Source organism: Pseudorca crassidens, chromosome 10 (assembly GCF_039906515.1).
Source record: "Pseudorca crassidens isolate mPseCra1 chromosome 10, mPseCra1.hap1, whole genome shotgun sequence".
Taxonomy (NCBI): Eukaryota; Metazoa; Chordata; class Mammalia; order Artiodactyla; family Delphinidae; genus Pseudorca; species Pseudorca crassidens.
In genome coordinates this window covers 63,259,002-63,277,077 of record NC_090305.1, presented here as the reverse complement: position 1 = coordinate 63,277,077, position 18,076 = coordinate 63,259,002, and the positions used below count along the sequence as shown (strand labels likewise).

The 18,076-nt window shown below is 46.9% G+C and overlaps 1 protein-coding gene and 1 long non-coding RNA gene across 4 annotated transcripts in view; one reads left to right on the top strand and one right to left on the bottom strand.

The window, feature by feature from the left end:
• The window catches only part of LOC137232317 (uncharacterized), an 87,993-nt gene extending 75,173 nt beyond the window's left edge, over positions 1-12,820 (top strand). For 2 of the 3 annotated variants that reach the window (XR_010946960.1, XR_010946961.1), the window contains 2 exons: positions 1,171-2,845; positions 4,202-12,820. This is a non-coding gene — a long non-coding RNA (uncharacterized lncRNA). The remainder of the gene's footprint in view (positions 1-1,170; positions 2,846-4,201) is intronic. The other variant, XR_010946962.1, reaches the window with a different exon arrangement.
• Positions 1,671-12,324, bottom strand: CX3CR1 (C-X3-C motif chemokine receptor 1). Its single transcript, XM_067754016.1, has 2 exons — positions 12,077-12,324; positions 1,671-3,171 (listed from the first exon to the last, which is right to left on the bottom strand). Exon 2 carries the CDS (start codon positions 3,160-3,162, stop codon positions 2,086-2,088), a length of 1,077 nt encoding a protein of 358 aa, XP_067610117.1. The 5' UTR covers positions 3,163-3,171; positions 12,077-12,324; the 3' UTR covers positions 1,671-2,085.
• Positions 12,821-18,076: the final 5,256 nt, after the last annotated feature.

Sequence of the window (18,076 nt, the reverse complement as noted above, 5' to 3'; positions counted from 1 at the left end):
TGGTAAATATTGGAAACAAGCGAAATGTTTATTAATAGGGTAATGATGAGTAAGTTACAGTACATGATCTTGATGGAACATAATTCATTCTGTCATTGGTTAAACAAATATACTGACTGCCAAGGAGTGAGAAATAGAAGGAGTCAGACGCCTTCAATGAGTACACAACCTGGCAGAGTCTTCTGAAATATTACAAAACTATATAGAAACAGAAGGCTATTTGTGGCCTAATGTTAAGAGAAAAAAAAAGCAGATTATACGGGCTTCCCTGGTAGCGCAGTGGTTGAGAGTCCGCCTGCCGATGCAGGGGACACAGGTTCGTGCCCCGGTCTGGGAAGATCCCACGTGCCGCGGAGCGGCTAGGCCCATGAGCCATGGCCGCTGAGCCTGTTCATCCGGAGCCTGTGCTCCGCAACGGGAGAGGCCACAACAGAGAGAGGCCTGCGTACCGCAAAAAAAAAAAAAAAGCAGATTATAAAACTGTCTGTACATTATGATTGCAACTCGAAACACATGAGGGTGTGAATGAGGTCTGGTGGGCAGATGAAGATACTGTGTGGGTAGATTATATTTTCTTTAGCATCATCACAATTGTTTTTCAAGCTTTAAAATTTCAGTCCATCCCAAATGTTTACTGAGAAAGGGAAAACTGCTCCTGGGACCCTGGCTGTCCAGGTTGGCAGTGGCATGAATGATGGGGTTCTCTCCAGATGGGGTTGCCACCAGTTGATTGGGAGGAAATGTTCCAGGCAGTCCGGGAGGGTTGGGTCAGGAAAGGCTATCAACCTGTATATCTACAAGTGTCCATTGAGCGCCACTGTAGGAGCCAGCCTCCTCTGTGTCTGAGCTACATCACGCAGCAGAGCCCGCAAGGCCCTTCCAGGCTCTGTCAACGGCACCACTTAAGCACGGTGCCAGGTGGAGGAAAAGCTGAAGTCTGGGAACCAGACAAGAGGGTTGGAACCTGCAAGAGTTAGAGGCTGGTTCCTCATGCTGGAAAGGATGCTTCCTACATGAAAAGTTCTGTTATCTCCATTCTACAGATGAGGAAACTGAAGTTCAGTTGGCCCCAAATTACCCAGCAGATAAGTGATAGAGTTGGGACTAGAAACCATGCCTTCTCAGATGGGCCACTGTTTTTTCTGTTTATCCCCCTGGGCTCTGGAGCAGGTGGCGATGCATGTGGCTGGATTGAAGAGACCTGACTGACAAGGTGGCTGGAGTCCTTTGTGAAGAGGAGGTACTGGCAAATCTGTTGGTGGAACCACATGACGGAGGGTGTCAGAGGCCAGGCATTTGAGCTTGGACTTGATGCAGTAGGTGCTGGGGAACCTTTGTATGTTTGGGGACATGACAGAGGGGGTTTAATGGCGAAGAGGTTGGTGGTGTGTGCTGGCTGGTATGATCAGGGTGGGGCTGGGCTAGACACAGGTAAAGTTGGTGGGCAACTCTTGTTATATCTGATCAAAGCATCACCCACCCCTCCAGCTTCTTGGAAATATGTCTTCACGCATCTCCAACCACAAGATTGGAATGGGAGCTGCCATCTTATCTATGTCTTCCCTGTGGATACTGCCACCTGGTCCAAGGATGAGAATCTGATACAAACTTGGCCAATCAGAGCCCTTCCCTGGGAATTTTGACCTTGGGATCAGAGGGATATAGGTCTCATTCCCTCTCTGATGACAAAACTGTGTTATGTGAGTCTGGGATCTCTGTTACCACTCAGAGATTTGAGAGTCAGAGAGAGGAAGTTCTAGCTAGATTCAATCTCTAGTTTTCACTCACTCTGAGGATTCGCCACCCCCTTGCCCATGTTACAATGCGAATGATACTGCCTCTTTTCAGGCTAAATTAATCTGCGTTGAATTTTTGTAATTTGTAAACAAGAAACTCTTGACATTGGCAATAAGAAACATGCCTGTCCTTTATCATTCAGATTTTGAGCACAATTCTCAAAAATACTTTCAGGATTGCTTTTGGGCATCAAACCCATTGTTTCTTGCATGTAAGAAATTTAAAAATCTGTCCTAATTATTCAGTGTCAGTCTCAGAAACTCCAGGCTTGCTGGAGAGACAAGGCTTTCAGAGGAGGATGGATGTATTTCCATCACTGGTGTAATGAGTGAAATTGCTGCTCAGAATACTTTCTCGCCTGCTCCTTTGTGATTCAGACGGGGACAGGGAGAAACTGACGTGGACGGGGTGGCCACACAGGACAGCCAGGCATTTCCTGTACAGGTGGTAAAGGTATCTTCTGAACTTCTCTCCAGCAAATGCATAGATAAGGGGATTAAGGCAACAGTGGGTAAATGCAACTGTCTCGGTCACACTGAGGGCCAACCTCAGATCCCTCTTCATGTCACAGTTGGGAAAGAAGTCATAGAGATTGAGTGTCTCTAAGAAAATCATGACATTGTAAGGTGTCCAGAAGAGGAAAAACATGATGACCACAAGAAAGATCAGCCTAATGGCTTTAGCTTTCTTTTGGTTTTTGCAGGAAAAAAGTGTCCGCATGATTCTGAAGTAACAGTAACTCATAATAAGCAGGGGGAGCAGGAAGCCAAGAAAATTTATTTCTACGTTGCGGAGCACAGGCCAGATTTCCTGTAGGACCTCAGGGTAGTCACCAAGGCATTCATTTTCTTTCTGTTTGGTGAACATGAACTGGGGTGCAGCCACCAAGATGGCGGCTGCCCAGACGCCAAGGCTGATGGTGACGCCATGCTGCACAGTCCGGTTGTTCATGGAGTTGGCGGCCAGGACAATGGCCAAGTACCTGTCGATGCTGATGATGGTGATGAAGAATATGCCTCCAAAAAACCCGATGAAGTAGAAGGCGGTGGTGAGTTTGCACACGGCGTTATGAAGGCCTTGCTCGTTTATAAGATAGTGAGTCCAGAAGGGCAAGGTGGCTACAAAGAGCAGATCAGAAAAGGCCAGGTTCAGGAGGTAAACGTCAGTGATGCTTTTGGGCTTCTGGCTGTTGGTGAGGGCAAACACCACCAGCAAATTTCCCACCAGGCCAAAGGCAAAGACAAGGGAGTAGAGTATGGACAGGAAGACAGTTCCCAAGGCCACGATGTCCCCCATATCACAGGCTTCTGCAAGCTCATCATACTCAAAGTCTTCTAAACTTGATTCAGGGGAGATGGTGGGCATGGTGCGCACCTGGATGAGAAAGGAAGACAACTAATGGCATTAGTTCTCAGAGAAACAAAGTTGGAATTCTGCCCCTTACATAGGCAGACTGGAAGAAGCAAACCTTTGGTTGGGTGTCTAACCAGTACCTTTCCCAGTGTCATGCGTGCTATCTTGTTTAATCTGTGTGATGGAGGCTATAAGAGACCCCTTTGACAGAGAGGAAACCAGTCCCTGAGAGGCTGAGTGACTTGCCAGAAACTATGCAGTAAATGGCTCAGTTAGCGTTTGAATCTAAGCCTTTTGAAGCTTGAGATAGATCTTTTTTTCTTTAATTTTCAAAAGTCTATCTGAAAGATAGCGAGCTTGACCAGGGTGTGGATGGGGGAGAGAGGATGAGTGAGTGGGGAGGAGAGGGGTGTGGTGGTGGGGACGCCGTAATTCACACTTCCAGTCCAAGCTTCCATTCTCCACCCCCTTCCTTTCTCCCACCTCTCTGCCCTCTGCACCCTCATTTCTCCTGCATGAACACTGAAGAGAGAGGTCCTAGATACTGCGGAGCCCTGGGCAGGCCTGCACCCAGAGGCTCGTCTTTGTCTTTGAGAGCCATTTCTTTGCCTCTCCCTCTTGGAACCAACTAAGTCTTTCTGTTCCTGAAGGGATAAGACATAGAGTCAGACACCCTAGGGTGATTACCTTGCCTTGATTTGCCCAGGACTCTTCTGGTTTTAGCACTGAAAGTCTCACATGTCGGAAACCCCTCAGTTCTAAGCCAGCTGGGATGGTCAGTCATCCTACAACTCCAAGAGGGAGTGTCACCATCATCCAGGCCTTTGCAGTCATGAAAGGGCTGATGGATCCCAGATGGAGGCCTGTGCTCAGTTAGCTTGTTGCCCTGGGTCTTGGGGGCTAAGTAATCTGATAATTACCAGCCCTGCACTTCACTGTGACCTGGCCTCCCCCACTGTTCTTTTCCTGTTTTTTTCTGGACAAGAATGGAAAGATAAGACATTTCTGCTCAGGTTGGGAAGTGACACTTGTCCATCCCCTCTTCTCCCAGCCAAGATTCACTCCAGAGGCTGCAAGGGGAGCCCTTTTGCCCTGGTCCTCTGGGACCCCCTCCTCTTCCTCGTGATACCACAAGACAGGCCCTCAGAAACCTCAGTGCACACCTCCTGGTCATCACTGCCTCCACTCAGCACAACTAAAACCAAAGCTCATGCTTCTTTAACCAGGTGAGTTTCCATACCCCGCTACATACTTTTCATGCTGGTTTCACCAAGATGGTGTCTCTGCCAAGGCGAGGGCCCCCCCAGCCAGGGCTTTGCTTCTCTCTTCCCAGCCTCTGCTTAGTGTCCTGGCCCAGCTCTGCGTCTCACCCAGACTCTTCCGGGCGAAGTGGCCCAAGGCTTTCTGACCTGGGCCGTCTCAGGCTGGGATGGAGTTCTCAGCCCCAGGGAACTGTATGCTTTCTTTGCTTTCAGCTGCAATGCCCTTTTCTCAGAGAGGAGCCTCTGGCTATGACCTTAATCAATAAAAGTTAAGTTGAACCATATAAAATGGCTGATATGCAACCATTTTTGAGTGACATAAATGTCAGTTTCAAATGGCTCAGTTGAGATGCCGGGCGGCCGGGTGTGGCCGCTTGGTGCAGGTGACTTGTTGCTGGAGCCCATCTTCCCAGACAGTCAGCTGTGTAGGAACACAAACAGTCAAGCCCTTGTAGTCCTAAGTTGCGGATGCTGGGGGTAGTCCCCCCTCTTCCCGCCCCCCACCCCGGGTCAGGAGCTGGCAGAGTTGACCTCGAGAGGAGTCCAAGGACAATAAAAATCGTTTCGCATCTCTTTTGGGCCTGTGTTCAGTCCTGAAAACCCAGGAACTTGGTGCTTTTGAATTGGCTTGATTTTTGCCAAATCTGCATGTGGTGGGTTTGATTTCCACTCTTGGCGGCGTGCCTCACACACAGGGACCTCCTACAAATCTTCGGGCAGGTGTCCCTGGGTCATTGGGAAGAGTGGGGAGGTGGGCTAGAAGGGGACGGGCACACACTTGGCAGCCCTGAGCCAGGTGCCCAGCAAGGAGAGGGGAGGGACTGGGGACCTCCTTGCCACATGCCACCTGTTTATTTCTGACATCCTGGCCTTTTCCAAGCTCTTCCTGCACCTTCCCCATCCTCTCGTCATGAATATCCCTGGAGCCCTTCAGCAGGGCAGTGAACTTTCCTTTCAGAATTACAGAGAGGATTAAATAGGTAATAACATGAAGTGTCTAGAACTTGATAGCTTTATCCAGGCACCTTTTCAGGAAAGGTGGGCCTGAGCTGGGTGGACCTTTTATTTCTGGGTCCTCTGAGATGTCCCAGGATTGGGCCAGGAGCATGAAGATAGGGCCTCCTGGTAGCAGACAAGAGCAGGACTAATGCCCTAGGGGTCAAAGGGCTGCCAGAGATCAACTGGCTTTCACTCAGCCTGCACACTGGCCTCCCAGACCCTGAGGACACCAGAAACCAAGTGCAAGAATCCAGTGAAGGCGCAGTGGCTAAGAATCCGCCTGCCAATGCAGGGGACCCGGGTTTGAGCCCTGGTCCAGGAAGATCCCACATGCCACGGAGCAACGAAGCACGTGTGCCACAACTACTGAGCCCACGTGCCACAACTACCGAAGCCCGCACACCTAAAGTCCGTGCTCCACAACAAGAGAATCCACCACAGTGAGAAGCCTGCGCACTGCAACGAAGAGTAGCCCCTGCTCGCCGCAACCAGAGAAAGCCTGTGGGCGTCAACGAAGACCCAACACAGCCAAAAAGAAATAAATGAAATTTTAAAAAAAAGAATCCAGTGAAATAAGCCTTCACAGCATCTACTAAGCGAGGTTCATATAGACGGGATTGCAAGGGGAAGGATAGGTGCCGGAGTGAAGCACTAACACAGGTCCCACCACACTAACTGAGGCTGCACCGCACACGTCCCCTCAGCTGTCCTCGGATCTCCTCACCCTCTGTTCTGTTAAGTCAACGTTTTACTAACTGGTGCTGAGCTGGGAGAGTCTGGGCTGAACCTAGAAGCTGAGCTTTGAATACACATGGGTTTCACACCCAAGCTGAAATGAATTTTGTAGAACCTGCTTTAAAAAACACCAAGCTGGCTCTACTGCCGATCCTGTTCTACTTCCTCCGGTCACTTCCTTTTCTCAGGCCTGCTCACTTATTTTTTAACTTTTTTTTTTGGTCATCGTTACCCACTGTTTCCAATCAGCTTCCCTTTTCTACACTTCCCCTCTCATTAGCTGGCCCCCATCCACTTTCTTCTCCCCAGCGTCTTTTTCATGTTGCTTCCTCCTCTCTTTTGGCTTCACGTCCTGCTTAGTTTTCTAGATTCAATGAGTCTTATTTTGTTTGTTTGTTTGTTTACCTTTCTTGCTCTCTTTTTATGGCTTTTTAGGCCCTCGAGTACACGCGGGTTTGAGGTTCAGTCTAATGCCAATTGTGAGGCTTAATTTTTTTCCTTTGGACCAAACAAAACTCAGGAATTGCTTGATCCCTGATCCCAACTTTCCCCGTGGGGGTACCACCATCTCTTGAGGTTCTAGAACCTGAGGTTATCCTCAGAAAGCCCCAGTTTAGGAGCGAAGGCTGCCGTTCCTGGATACCTGCTAAGTGTCATGCTCCAGACACATGCTCCAGACACATGCTCCCCATTTAATTCTCACCACAACACCTCATGGGAAATGACTCTGCCCCCTTGCAAAATAACCACCAGCGGCTCAGAAAGATTTGGGTAATTTGCCCAAGGGAGCAACAGAACCAGGATTTCAACCCAGATGTGTCTCTTCACAAAGCCGTGTTCCCTGCCCTGCACCATGCTTTCCCTCTTGGAGGGGAATTCTGCATGTTACTGCAGGCCCTGTCTCTAGAATGAGAACTGAAAAATAGTAGAGGTGACCCCCCTTTAAAGGATAAGATTCAAGAAGTGACCCTGAACACTCTTCCTGGGTTTCGCCTTCTAGACTCAGGACCCAGAAGGCTGACCCTCAGTGAAACTGTGGGTGGGAAATGGAAGGGATGGGGATATTATTTGCCTCTCCAGCCATGACTAGGTGGTCCTCACTGCCAGACCCCCAGAACCTAGCTCTCAACAATGGTGGTGAAGAAATGGGAATCCTTTTCTATGGAGAAGGAAAGGCTGAAGGCTAAAGGGTCAGCTTATTTCCTGTCTTCAAATACACAGTGATGCTCTTCAGAGCCATGTACTTCAGAGGGGTCCACATACCCTGAAATAAGCTGGCAGACCCTGGGCAGCTCACTTCCAGCTTGGCCTCAGTTTCTTGATGTATGTAATGAAAGCCCTGGACTGGACCATCTCTGAGGGCCTGGCCAGCTCTGGCTGCTCAGTTTTCCAACAATGACCAAACAGAAGGAAACAGTTTTAAAGAGCAGCATGAGTCCTGGGTCAGGGGAAGCGTGGCCTCGTGTCCACAGAGTGGCTGCTCAGCAGCCTGCGAAGCTTCTGGGCTCGCAGGCGGCCAGCATTCAGATGAGGTTCTGTTTGGAGACAGAGAGCTGAATTAGTTAATTTTGAGTCCTGACAAATCTGGAATTCACCTTGGGCCACGTAGGAAGGTTCTCAGTCTGGCCCCAAGCCCACACCCCTGGCTACTTGGGACCCTGAGTTTAAGGACCTGATGGTTTTCCAATTTACAGTGACAGCTATTTTTTATGAGACCCCTCCTTAGGATGCAGAGAGAGCAAGGCCAAGAAGGAAGAAGAGGGGCAGATGGATGGGCCTTGAATTCCATGCTGAGGAGCAGTGGGCACATTTTACAACTTGCTCCCCATCCTCCACACAAGTAGATTGAGTGACTTTCTATTCCTGCAGCAGAGTCCACCTAAAACAACTTGGCGTGACTCACACACCAGCATTTTATACGGGCCCAAACACACCACAAGCCAAGACCAGTAACAGGAGAAAACCACACATGGAGTGAGGCCCCTCTGCTCGTGTGTGAGCCACCCCTTCACAGGACCTGCCCCTGTTCTTGGTTTGCCACACCTCCCTCTGCTTTCCTCCTCAAAGTCCTTTATGGTATTTATTTATCTCTGTTAAAATGAACTGTGAAATTTAGAAAGGAAATGACTATGATTTTCCTTTTTTAATAACTGAAGAAGAGATGGACTTGCTGATTAATTAATTTTTGATTAAGCCAATATCTGTTAATTATCTTTACCATACACTGGTGTAAGGACAAGTGAAAATTAAAAATAAGAGGCTTGGGACTTCTCTGGTGGCGCAGTGGTTAGGAATCTGCCTGCCAACGCAGGGGACACAGGTTCAAGCCCTGGTCCAGGAAGATCCCACATGCTGCAGAGCAACCAAGCCCGTGTGCCACAACTACTGAGCCCGTGCGCCACAACTACTGAGCCCATGTGCCACAACTACTGAAGCCCGTGCACCTAGAGCCCATGCTCCGCAACAAAGAGAAGCCTCCGCGAAGGGAAGCCCATGCACCGCAACGAAGCGTAGCCCCCGCTCAGCACAACTAGAGAAAGCCCGCGCACAGCAACGAAGACCCAACGCAGCCAAAATAAATTAATTAATTAACTAAAAAAAAATAATAAGAGGCTTAATTCTCCCTGTTGGAAATAAGGGACAAGAGTCCACTTGCCTCCTTTTTCTTAGAGTATTTATTTTAGAAAACATGTAATTGTACCTTCTTTCCTCTTTGAAATGTGGATATATACCCTTTAGAAAATGTGATCATTTCCTCTGTCAGCTTCAGAGCCGGGAGCCATCTCTTTGAAATGCAGATATTGAGGCGCCCAGGCTCCCAGTCCCAGAGGCAGGGCAGGAGCCTGACTTGGGCAGGAACCTGGCTCCAAGTTACACAACTACCTCTGATAATAAAGGGATGAGAAGTTTGTTTCTCCTCTGGATGAAGCCAACCAACTAATACAGGTGATGAACCCAATGACCATGGTAAACTTGGGATGAACTGTGTGTGACTGTCAGGTTCCCTTACTTGAGCACCAGTCATTGTGTATCTTGAGAACATGTGTGTAAGGGGTTGTATCTGGTCATATACCAGGGTGAGATTTTTTGTGTCTTTACTACCTCATAGCGGATTGCCTGTGATGCACATCACATTTAATGCTTATTCAGTAATGAAAGAGTTTTCTTTCTCTACCATATTCATGGAGAGATTTTTCTGGGTTGGAGATTTTGTTTTTCATTCTATTTCCCCAACAGTAGGCACTGTGCTCAATTCTGTAGAGGTAAAAATGTCTAAAATATAGTCTCTGTGAATTTTTATTATTGTTTAGTAAGAGTATAAGAAAAGTGATGGGAAACCCAAGGATTGGACCATTTAAGCTGAGTCTTAAAGGCTGGGAGGGTCTTCCAGGTTGATAAAGATGGTGGTGGGCATGGGGTGGGGTGTGGTTTGAAGCCAAAGGCTCTGAGAGTATGAGCATAAGGAGGTTTCCTGGGTCCACGGCCAGGCAGAGAGGGTGTGAGGGACTATACAGAAACAGAAAGAAGTGAGGATTGTGGGGTTAGGAGGGGCTAACCTGTTCCCGGAGCCTTCAGGAAAGTTCACTTTAGTCTGAGTGGAGGGCTCAGGAAAGGATGCACAGAGAAGGCAGAAGAGGGGAAAACAGAGGAGGCTCAAATTCTACACTGAGGATCTATAAGGAGAAATTATAAAAGACTTTAATAGGCCAAAAAACCTTTATTGGGTGTCCTGTCTAGCACACCCTTTGGGGCCATCTCCCCCTTTCACTGTCTGAGCTAATTTACAGATGACTGATGATGATGCGATAATTCTTGTTCATGGAAAAAGAAATTGTGTCTGGTAGTGATGCATTTGATAACTGCCATGTGGATAGGGGCCAATTTTGCATTTATCTGTAAATTCATCTCAGCATTTCTGGTAGTATCTCATCCATGCTATTGCTGTGGCTATGGTCTGTTCACTGTTATTGCTGAATAGGATTGCACTGTGTGAGTGCCCCACGATTATTTTCTGTTCTATGCTGATGCACCCCTGGGTGGCTTTCAGGTTTTGAACAATTCTGTCATGAACATTTCTGTGTGTGCATCTACATCTCCTACAGTAGAAATGCATTTTAAAAATGCAAACCAAAAAGCAGACATACTGTATATAAATCCACATATGTGAAGGTCAGAAACAGGCAAAGAAAATCCACAGTGTTTAGGAATGAATATGTAGGAGGTAAAACTACATGGACAAAGAAGGAAGCAATGACCATAAAAGTCAGGAATGGGGTGATTTTGGGGAGGGCAGGGGTGGTGATCAAGAAGGGACCTGAGGGTGGCTGCTGGGGGCTGGCCTGGTTCTCTGCTGCTGCCTGGATGTTGGTTTGGTAGCAGATCAATTTATAAGCTGTTGACCTGCACACTGTCCTTTGAGTGTGTTATGTTTCCCAATGAACGTAGGTTTAAGGAAAAAGATGAAGAGGGCCTGGGAAGATATTTAAAGAGATGTGGTATAGGTTTTCTTCCCTGCCAAGAGTCACAATTCACTCACATGTGTGACCACTCATACTTTCTTTCTGAAGATGATGTTTTCCAATGACACAAACCTTCTGAGCCCAAATGTCCTCACAATGATGATAACAGCATACATCAACGTTGAACATCAAAGTGTGTCAGCAATTTGTTATTAAAATAATTTTCGTTATAAATGCAATAGTTGCTCATTATAAAAAATGCAGATTTTGGGACTTCCCTGGCAGTCCAGTGGTTAAGACTCCGAGCTTCCACTGCAGGAGGTGTGGGTTTGATCCCTGGTCGGGGACCTAACATCCCATATGCCTCACGGCACAGCCAAAAAAAAAAAAAAAAAAAATGCAGATGGCACAAAAAAGCATGGAAGTAACAGGAAAGAAAAAACTCAGAACTATCTACAATCCAACTTCCCAGAACCAACCACAGCTAGCTTTTAACTTCTTCCATCCAATCTTTATGCATATTTTAATATTCACATTGAGTATATTTAAAATGCAAATGCTATTTTTAAAACTTTTTATTATACAATTTCCAAACATGTATAAAAGCAGAGACAACCCCCATGCACTAATCACCCAGCTTCAACAATTAGCAACTCATGATCAGTATTTCATCTATTCCCCACTCATACCCTACTGGATTATTTAAAAATAAATTCAGGGACTTCCCTGATGGTCCAGTTTTTAAGACTACACACTCCCAATGCAGAGAGGGGGCCTGGGTTCAATCCCTGGTCAGGGAACTAGATCCCGCATGCCGCAACTAAGAGTCCACATGCAGCAACTAAAGATCCCTTGTGCCGCAACTAAGACCCCGCACAACCAAATAAATAAATATTTTTAAATAAATAAATAAATAAATCCAGATGTCATAACATTTCACCCATAAACAGTTAAATGTGAGTCTCTAAAAGAATAAGAAAGAAAAAAAATAAAATTGTTTTTAAAAATAATAGGGAGTTCCCTGGTGGTCCAGTGGTTAGGACATTGTAATTGATTTACAATGTGTTAATTTCTGCTGTAGAGCAAAGTGATTCATATATATGTGTGTGTATGCATATATATTCTTTTCCGTGCTATACAGTAGGATCTTGTTTATCCATTCCATATATAATAGTTGGCAGATGCAATTTTAAATGATGCTTTTTTTGAGCGTTTCTCCATGTCCCTGAAACGTAATTACTAACACTTCTAATCATATTCCACTATGTTAAGCATATCATAAATGATCTAATCACTCACTGCCCCCCATCACCCCCAAGCCCCTTGGACATTTAGGCTGCAACATCCTCTGGAAAATGGTCTCCCTTGTTGGCATGTAAAGCAAACCAGCATCATTAACCAACTTTGACCTCTGACCACAGTGCCCCACCCAGCTCGCCCACAGGTGCTGAAAGAGTCCTCTGCTCCTACCTGGGCTGGACCTGGGAAGGGAACCTCTGGATATGCCAGTCAGCCGCCCTGTCCCACGCAGACTCTGCCAGAGAGTATTTCCCTTTCCTTCCCTCTGAGAGCATCTTTAATTGCAAAGTTAGCCAATAGTATTTGGTTTCCTGTGAGGTAGACTATCTTTAGATGCTGCCACAGGCAAGTTCAGAAACTCCAGGCTGGAGGCCAGCTGGGACAGGAGGACCTGAAGTTATAGACCTGGAAGACGCAAGCCTGGGGCAGACTAAGAGGGGCTTGGAGAGAGTGATAACTTAGGGGCTATGTTATCTCCCTCACATGGGTGGAGGGCAGGGGACAGTATAGCTCTTTTAATGATGTGCCTTCAGGCAAGCCCAGAAACTGAGCCTCAGTTTTCCTGCCAATAAACAGGAGCCGATAATACTCACTGGACAGCATTGGGGTGCAGATTGAATGAGCTACAGCTTTTCTCCTCAAAGTGTGATCCCAGTTAGGAGCTTATCAGAAATGCAGCACCTCAGACCCCCACCCTAGGCCTCTTGAATTAGACTCTGCATTTTTTTGATGCCTTATAGATTTTATTTGTTATAAAGAAAATTCATCTCTATATGTATCTTTATTTTTTTATTATTTTTTTCATGTGACTTGCTTTATTGTGATATCTGCTTTATTGTGGTGGTCTGGGACCGAACTCACAATATCTCTAAGGTATGCCTATATTGTTGTATTAAAAAATTTTTTTCTATTGAAGTATAGTTGATTTACAGTGTTTTAGGTGTACAGCAAAGTGATTCAGTTATACATACATATACAAATATATATATTCTTTTTCAGATTCTTTTTCATTTTAGGTTATTACAAGATATGGAATATAGAGACTCTGCATTTTAATGAAATTCTCAGGAAATTGGTAAACACATTGAGTCTGAGAGGCATTGGCACAGAAAACACCTACTGAGTGCCTGTTACCTGATGGATACTTAATAATTATGTTTCCCCTCACCTCCCTCCTTCAAGGCATCTAGTGATTCCCTATACCCTGCAGTCAAGCCCAAATTCTGTATCTGATGGGCAGTGGCACAGGCTGCTCCAGCGGGATGTGGCACCTGGCTGGGCCCTGTTGTACAGGCCGTGCTCTTGCTCCCTGACCTGGCCAGCTGGTTCTTTGACCGTAACTCATATCTCAGCCACTTCGGCTGCACTGCCTTCCCACCACTTCCTTACCTGCCTGAGTCATATTCAAGGCCAAGCCTCTTCCTAGTCCATCCCTATCCCAGGGCCTAGCCAGGGTCTGGCACCAGTGGGCCCTCAACACACGTGTTTATCGCGTGGTCAGTGACCATACCCCCACAAGACCTTCCCTGGCTGCCCACTGCCGTTCTCACAGCTTGTGCCCAGTGTGCCCCTGGTCTCCTATGCTCTGCTGAGGGTGGGGCTGCACTGCAAGCTTCCACCTTGCCTTCTCCCCATCCCCAACATGGACTCACCGGCCAGGACCAGCTGTGGCTGGGATTGCAGTGCTATGGGTTGGCTGACCTGCTGGCGTTTGAGGAACTCCACTTCCCCATTTCCTTTCTCGGTCTCCCCCTGGCCTAAGTGTCAGGCCACCTTTCCCTGCCTTTGGCCAGGCTAAAATTTGTGCTAAAAATAATCCAAAGACTGCTGCTAGACACCCCCAGGTGGGAACTCAATATAGAGGAGCCTGCCCCACTGAGGACTGACAGACTTTATTCAAATACCTCAAGCTGCAGGAAACTTCAGATACTTGTTAGTGTTTGTGGACACTTTTTCTTTTTCTTTTTTTGGCCGTGCCATATGGCATGCAGTATCTTAGTTCCCTGACCAGGGATCAAACCTGGGCCCCCAGCAGTGGACGCGCAGAGTCCTAACCACTGACCTGCCAGGGAATTCCCTGTGGACACTTTTTCAGAATGAGTGGAAGCATAAGCCACCTGGACAGAAAAAACATCTGAAGTAGTTAAATCCCTCTTTAAGGAAATTATTGCCCAAGTTGGATTGCCTGCACCCTTCAAAGTGGCGGTTGCACTGTCTCCAGTATAACCCAACAGGTATCTAAAGCATTGCATATTGTTGGAAACTACATTCAGCCTGAAGACCACAATCAACAGGAAAAACTGAGAAAATGAATCACATATTCAAAGAGAGCATTGCTAAAATATGTCAAGAGACCAACTTGGTATAAGGTCTTGCCAGTTGCCCTGCTATGGATTAGAGTGGCTCCCAGAAGTGAGCCCTTCAGGAATATTGTGTGGTAGGCCATTCCAGGTGTCTGCCTGGGCAGGAGAATCTGTAGCTGTCTTAAAGGACCTAGCAGTCAACAACTATGTTAAGAATTGGGCACTATATGAACTTCTGTTCATGAATTTGCTTCCAGTAGGTCCACCTACCCAGCTGAGATGGTACTGCACCCCTTCCAGCCCAGGGATTGAGTCCTCCTCAAAACCTGGAGAGAACAAGGACTGGGACATCAACTTGCCACTAAGTGGACAGGACCATACAAGGTACTGCAGAACACCCACTCCTCATTTTGATAAATTAGCCAGGATAAGACCATGGATTTACCACACCCGAGTAGAACTCACTCCTCTAGAAACTGGACAGGATGAAGAAAAATAGACTTGGCCTTGTGAGACATTAGAAGATCTTAAGTTGCTGTTTCGAGTCAAAGCTCTTACCAGATAAGTAATGATGACTCTTGCTCTTCTCTTTTGTTTCACTACACTGGTGACAGCCACTTGTTAGAAAGGAAATGCTTTAATAAAACTATCTCCAAGTGTGGCCAAAGAGGGGAAATAACCCTCTTTAAAGATATAAAGAACCTGCTGTATTAAAAAAAAAAGATATAAAGATAGCATAGCGCAGAATTTCGTGGGTATCCTTATTCCAAGTTTATGTGTACATTCAAGTGCTTGTCTAAGTATTGTGAAGGACCATAAAAAGGGGATCCAATGCAAACTGTTCATGCCCAGCCTGGGCCTTGGGAATACTTCCAGTCCCAAACTGATCAATTCCATTACACAATCACCCCTTCATGGCCTCTGTTCAGCAGGGAGTAGCCAGAGTTGTCATCACCCCTTTTCCCAGAAGATTGTGGAATGGACATTGACAGGGGAGAATTGTAATAGAGAAGAACAAACCTGACACCATATTGGATCTATTCCTTTAGCTCTCACATTTGTGCCCTGTTTGCTATGCTAAGTTATTCTGGCTCTGCACCTTTGTGAAAGAATGATGCCTATAGCCTGAAATACACATAGTAGCCCTTTCTCAAGGCTCTGCCTCCCAGGCTTGACCTTTAAAGATGTAACACTTTTCCATTCGTATAGAGATTAAAAGGTACAGAACAGAGAATAACAATTGTCTTGTTGGAGGAATATCATGACCAGACCTATGTGGACTGCTACAAGAACAAAGGATTATCACATCCCTTCTGGGTTCTGGCCAGCACCAAGAAATCTGCAATGGCCAGCCACACCTGGTCCCCTTTTAGTATAAAAGAACTCTGAGTTCTCACTCAGGTAAAATGGTTCTTTGGGACACTAGTCTGCCATCTTCTTGGTCTGCTGGCTTTCCAAATAAAGTCTCTATTCCTTGTCCCAACACCTCATCTATCAATTTATTGGGCTTTCATGTGGAGAGCTGTACAAGCTTGGACTCGGGAACAGGGTGAAGGATGCTTTAACTAACCTTGTTGTGGTAAATATTTTGCAATGTATACATGTATCAAATCATCACATAGTACAGAATAACTTATACATTAACACTTAAAGTTACATATTATATGTCAATTATATTCAATAAAGCTGGAAATAAATACTGGGAAAAAAATTTTAAACAAAGAGAAAATGTGTCTGTCATTCTTCTCCAGGAGTCTCACTTGGGTTGAATTATTTCTAAATCTCAGTAGAATGAGGCAGAAGTCGTACAGGCTCATCTTCAAATTGAAGCGAAAGTGTCCCTTTATTCCAAAACAAGTCTTCGTTTGCAGGCTGACTCTTAAGTAGTGTTTGGTAACCACCCCTATTCTGTATTGCACTTTTGTACGTATGCCACGCATCACCACCCTGACTCACTTGTTTGCTCACTCACTTATGAGTATTTATTAAGCACCTCCTGCATGCCATACCCTGTACCTAGGGCTGGTTGCTTGTGACATAAAGGTGAACAGGGCAGGGTCTCTACCCGATCCCTCCACAGTTTCGATCTCAGTTTGGCTTCCACACTTCAAGGTTGCAAAAAGAGACAGCTCAGGGAACATTGAACAATCAGCAATTATCAGAAAGACAGGGGAGTGGTCTGTCTTGCCTCTGTCCACAAAACACTGTCTTCTCCCTCCTTGTGTCTCCACCTCTCCCCAGCATTCCCCAAGGCCCAGAGCTTCAGGCTGGGCAGGCAGTCAGCACGGGCCTAGAGGACAGCCTTTGGCTGTGGGAGTCCCCTTGATTCTACTCAAAGCACATGGCTTTGTTGACAAAAAAATCTGCAGCAGTTGCATTCTTGGGAGGGAGTGGCATGTGCAGGTGACACTGGCAAGCCTTTGTGTTACAGTTCTGTGAAGAACATGCAGACCCACAATGATTTTGAGTCACATTGTCATGGTTCAAATCCTGACCCTGCCACTCAAGCCTCGGTCAAGTTATTTCTCTGAGCCCGAGTTTCCTTATTGTAAAAAATCAGGCTAATAATCCATGTGGAATGGATGGTGTGAGGATTAGCAATGACACATGTAAAGCACATCATACGGTGCTTGGAATATTGTGGGCCCTCAGGAAATGAAGAATTACTACTCAAGGCAAGAAGGTCCCAAACAGGGTAATAAAAATCTGCATTCTGGGGATACATGGAGGAAGGAACACTCTCCTTCTAAGAGGTCTTGGTGAAGCATTCACCTGGGAAGACAGGCCAGAAGGACCAAGCTGTACAGAGTCGAGAGGGTGGGTTATGGGCCTCACACATTGGGGAGTCGCTCAATGTGCCCCCTTCTCCTGGGGTCTCCAGGGCTTTGATGACAGGCAACTGCCTGTCCCCTTAGAACCCTCTTCACTCTCTGTGGTCCTGTTCCATCCCAGAGGCTCCCTCGGTAAGGATTCTTGAGTGGCGGTGGGTAGGGAGGGACTTAAAGGATCTGGGCCTGTGCTGGATGAGTCTTTGGAGGGATACAGAAGGCAGGATTAGTTCTGGATCAGCTGCTGTCAAGAAGCAGGGGAATTCAGTGACTGGGAGTCTAATAACTTTTGCCTGGGTGGTGGGAGTATTGCAATGGGCTAGAGCTGCCCCTGGTAACAGGGCAGCAATCACCAGTGTTGGTCCAGGTGTGTATGTGGGAGGGTGGGGCTAGGCTTTTAGTTGTTGTGGAGTGGCCCTGTCTGAGCATCTGTGATGTTCAGGTGGGAGCTTAACAGTCAGGCAGCCAACAGGGGAGTTTTCCCTCTTTTCCTGTATTAGGGAATCTGATATGGTCAAGCCCACAGAATGGGGACAATAAGAAGGATGACCATGACTGCACGTGCAGCTCAGGCCACGGTTTACAAAGCTCTCCCACAGGCACCATCTCCCTTGCAGGGTAGGAAACTGAGGCCCAAGGAGGTTAGAGTAACTCCAGGCCACTCAGCTGGTAGGTTGAGTGGAGTAGGCAGGAAGTCCACCCCAAGTCAGAAATTTACATACATGCAGTGTCTGGCTGTTTCTCTGCAGGTTACCGAACCCAAAGCAGATGCCTCTGGGCAGACTCAGGGTAGACGACCATCACTCCTTCCTAAAGGGCTTTCTCCCTGGCCCTGAGAGAAAAGCAGGTAAGGGGGGAACAGGGAATAGAGGAGTTGTTGATGGTGGGGTTGGTGAACCATTCCCTCAATGGAAGCTTTGAGGCTCCCCTTTGTGGTTGGCACATGAACTGCTGGCCCAGGCCTGGCTGAGGCAGGTGTGGGCAGCAAGGTCCCCTCCAGGGCCCCAAGTCAGGCAGGCCCTGTGCCAGGCACACCATAG

Bases quoted from the DNA above. Each gene is read 5' to 3' on its own strand.
- CX3CR1 (XM_067754016.1), bottom strand. From the start codon at position 3,162: ATGCCCACCATCTCCCCTGAATCAAGTTTAGAAGACTTTGAGTATGAT.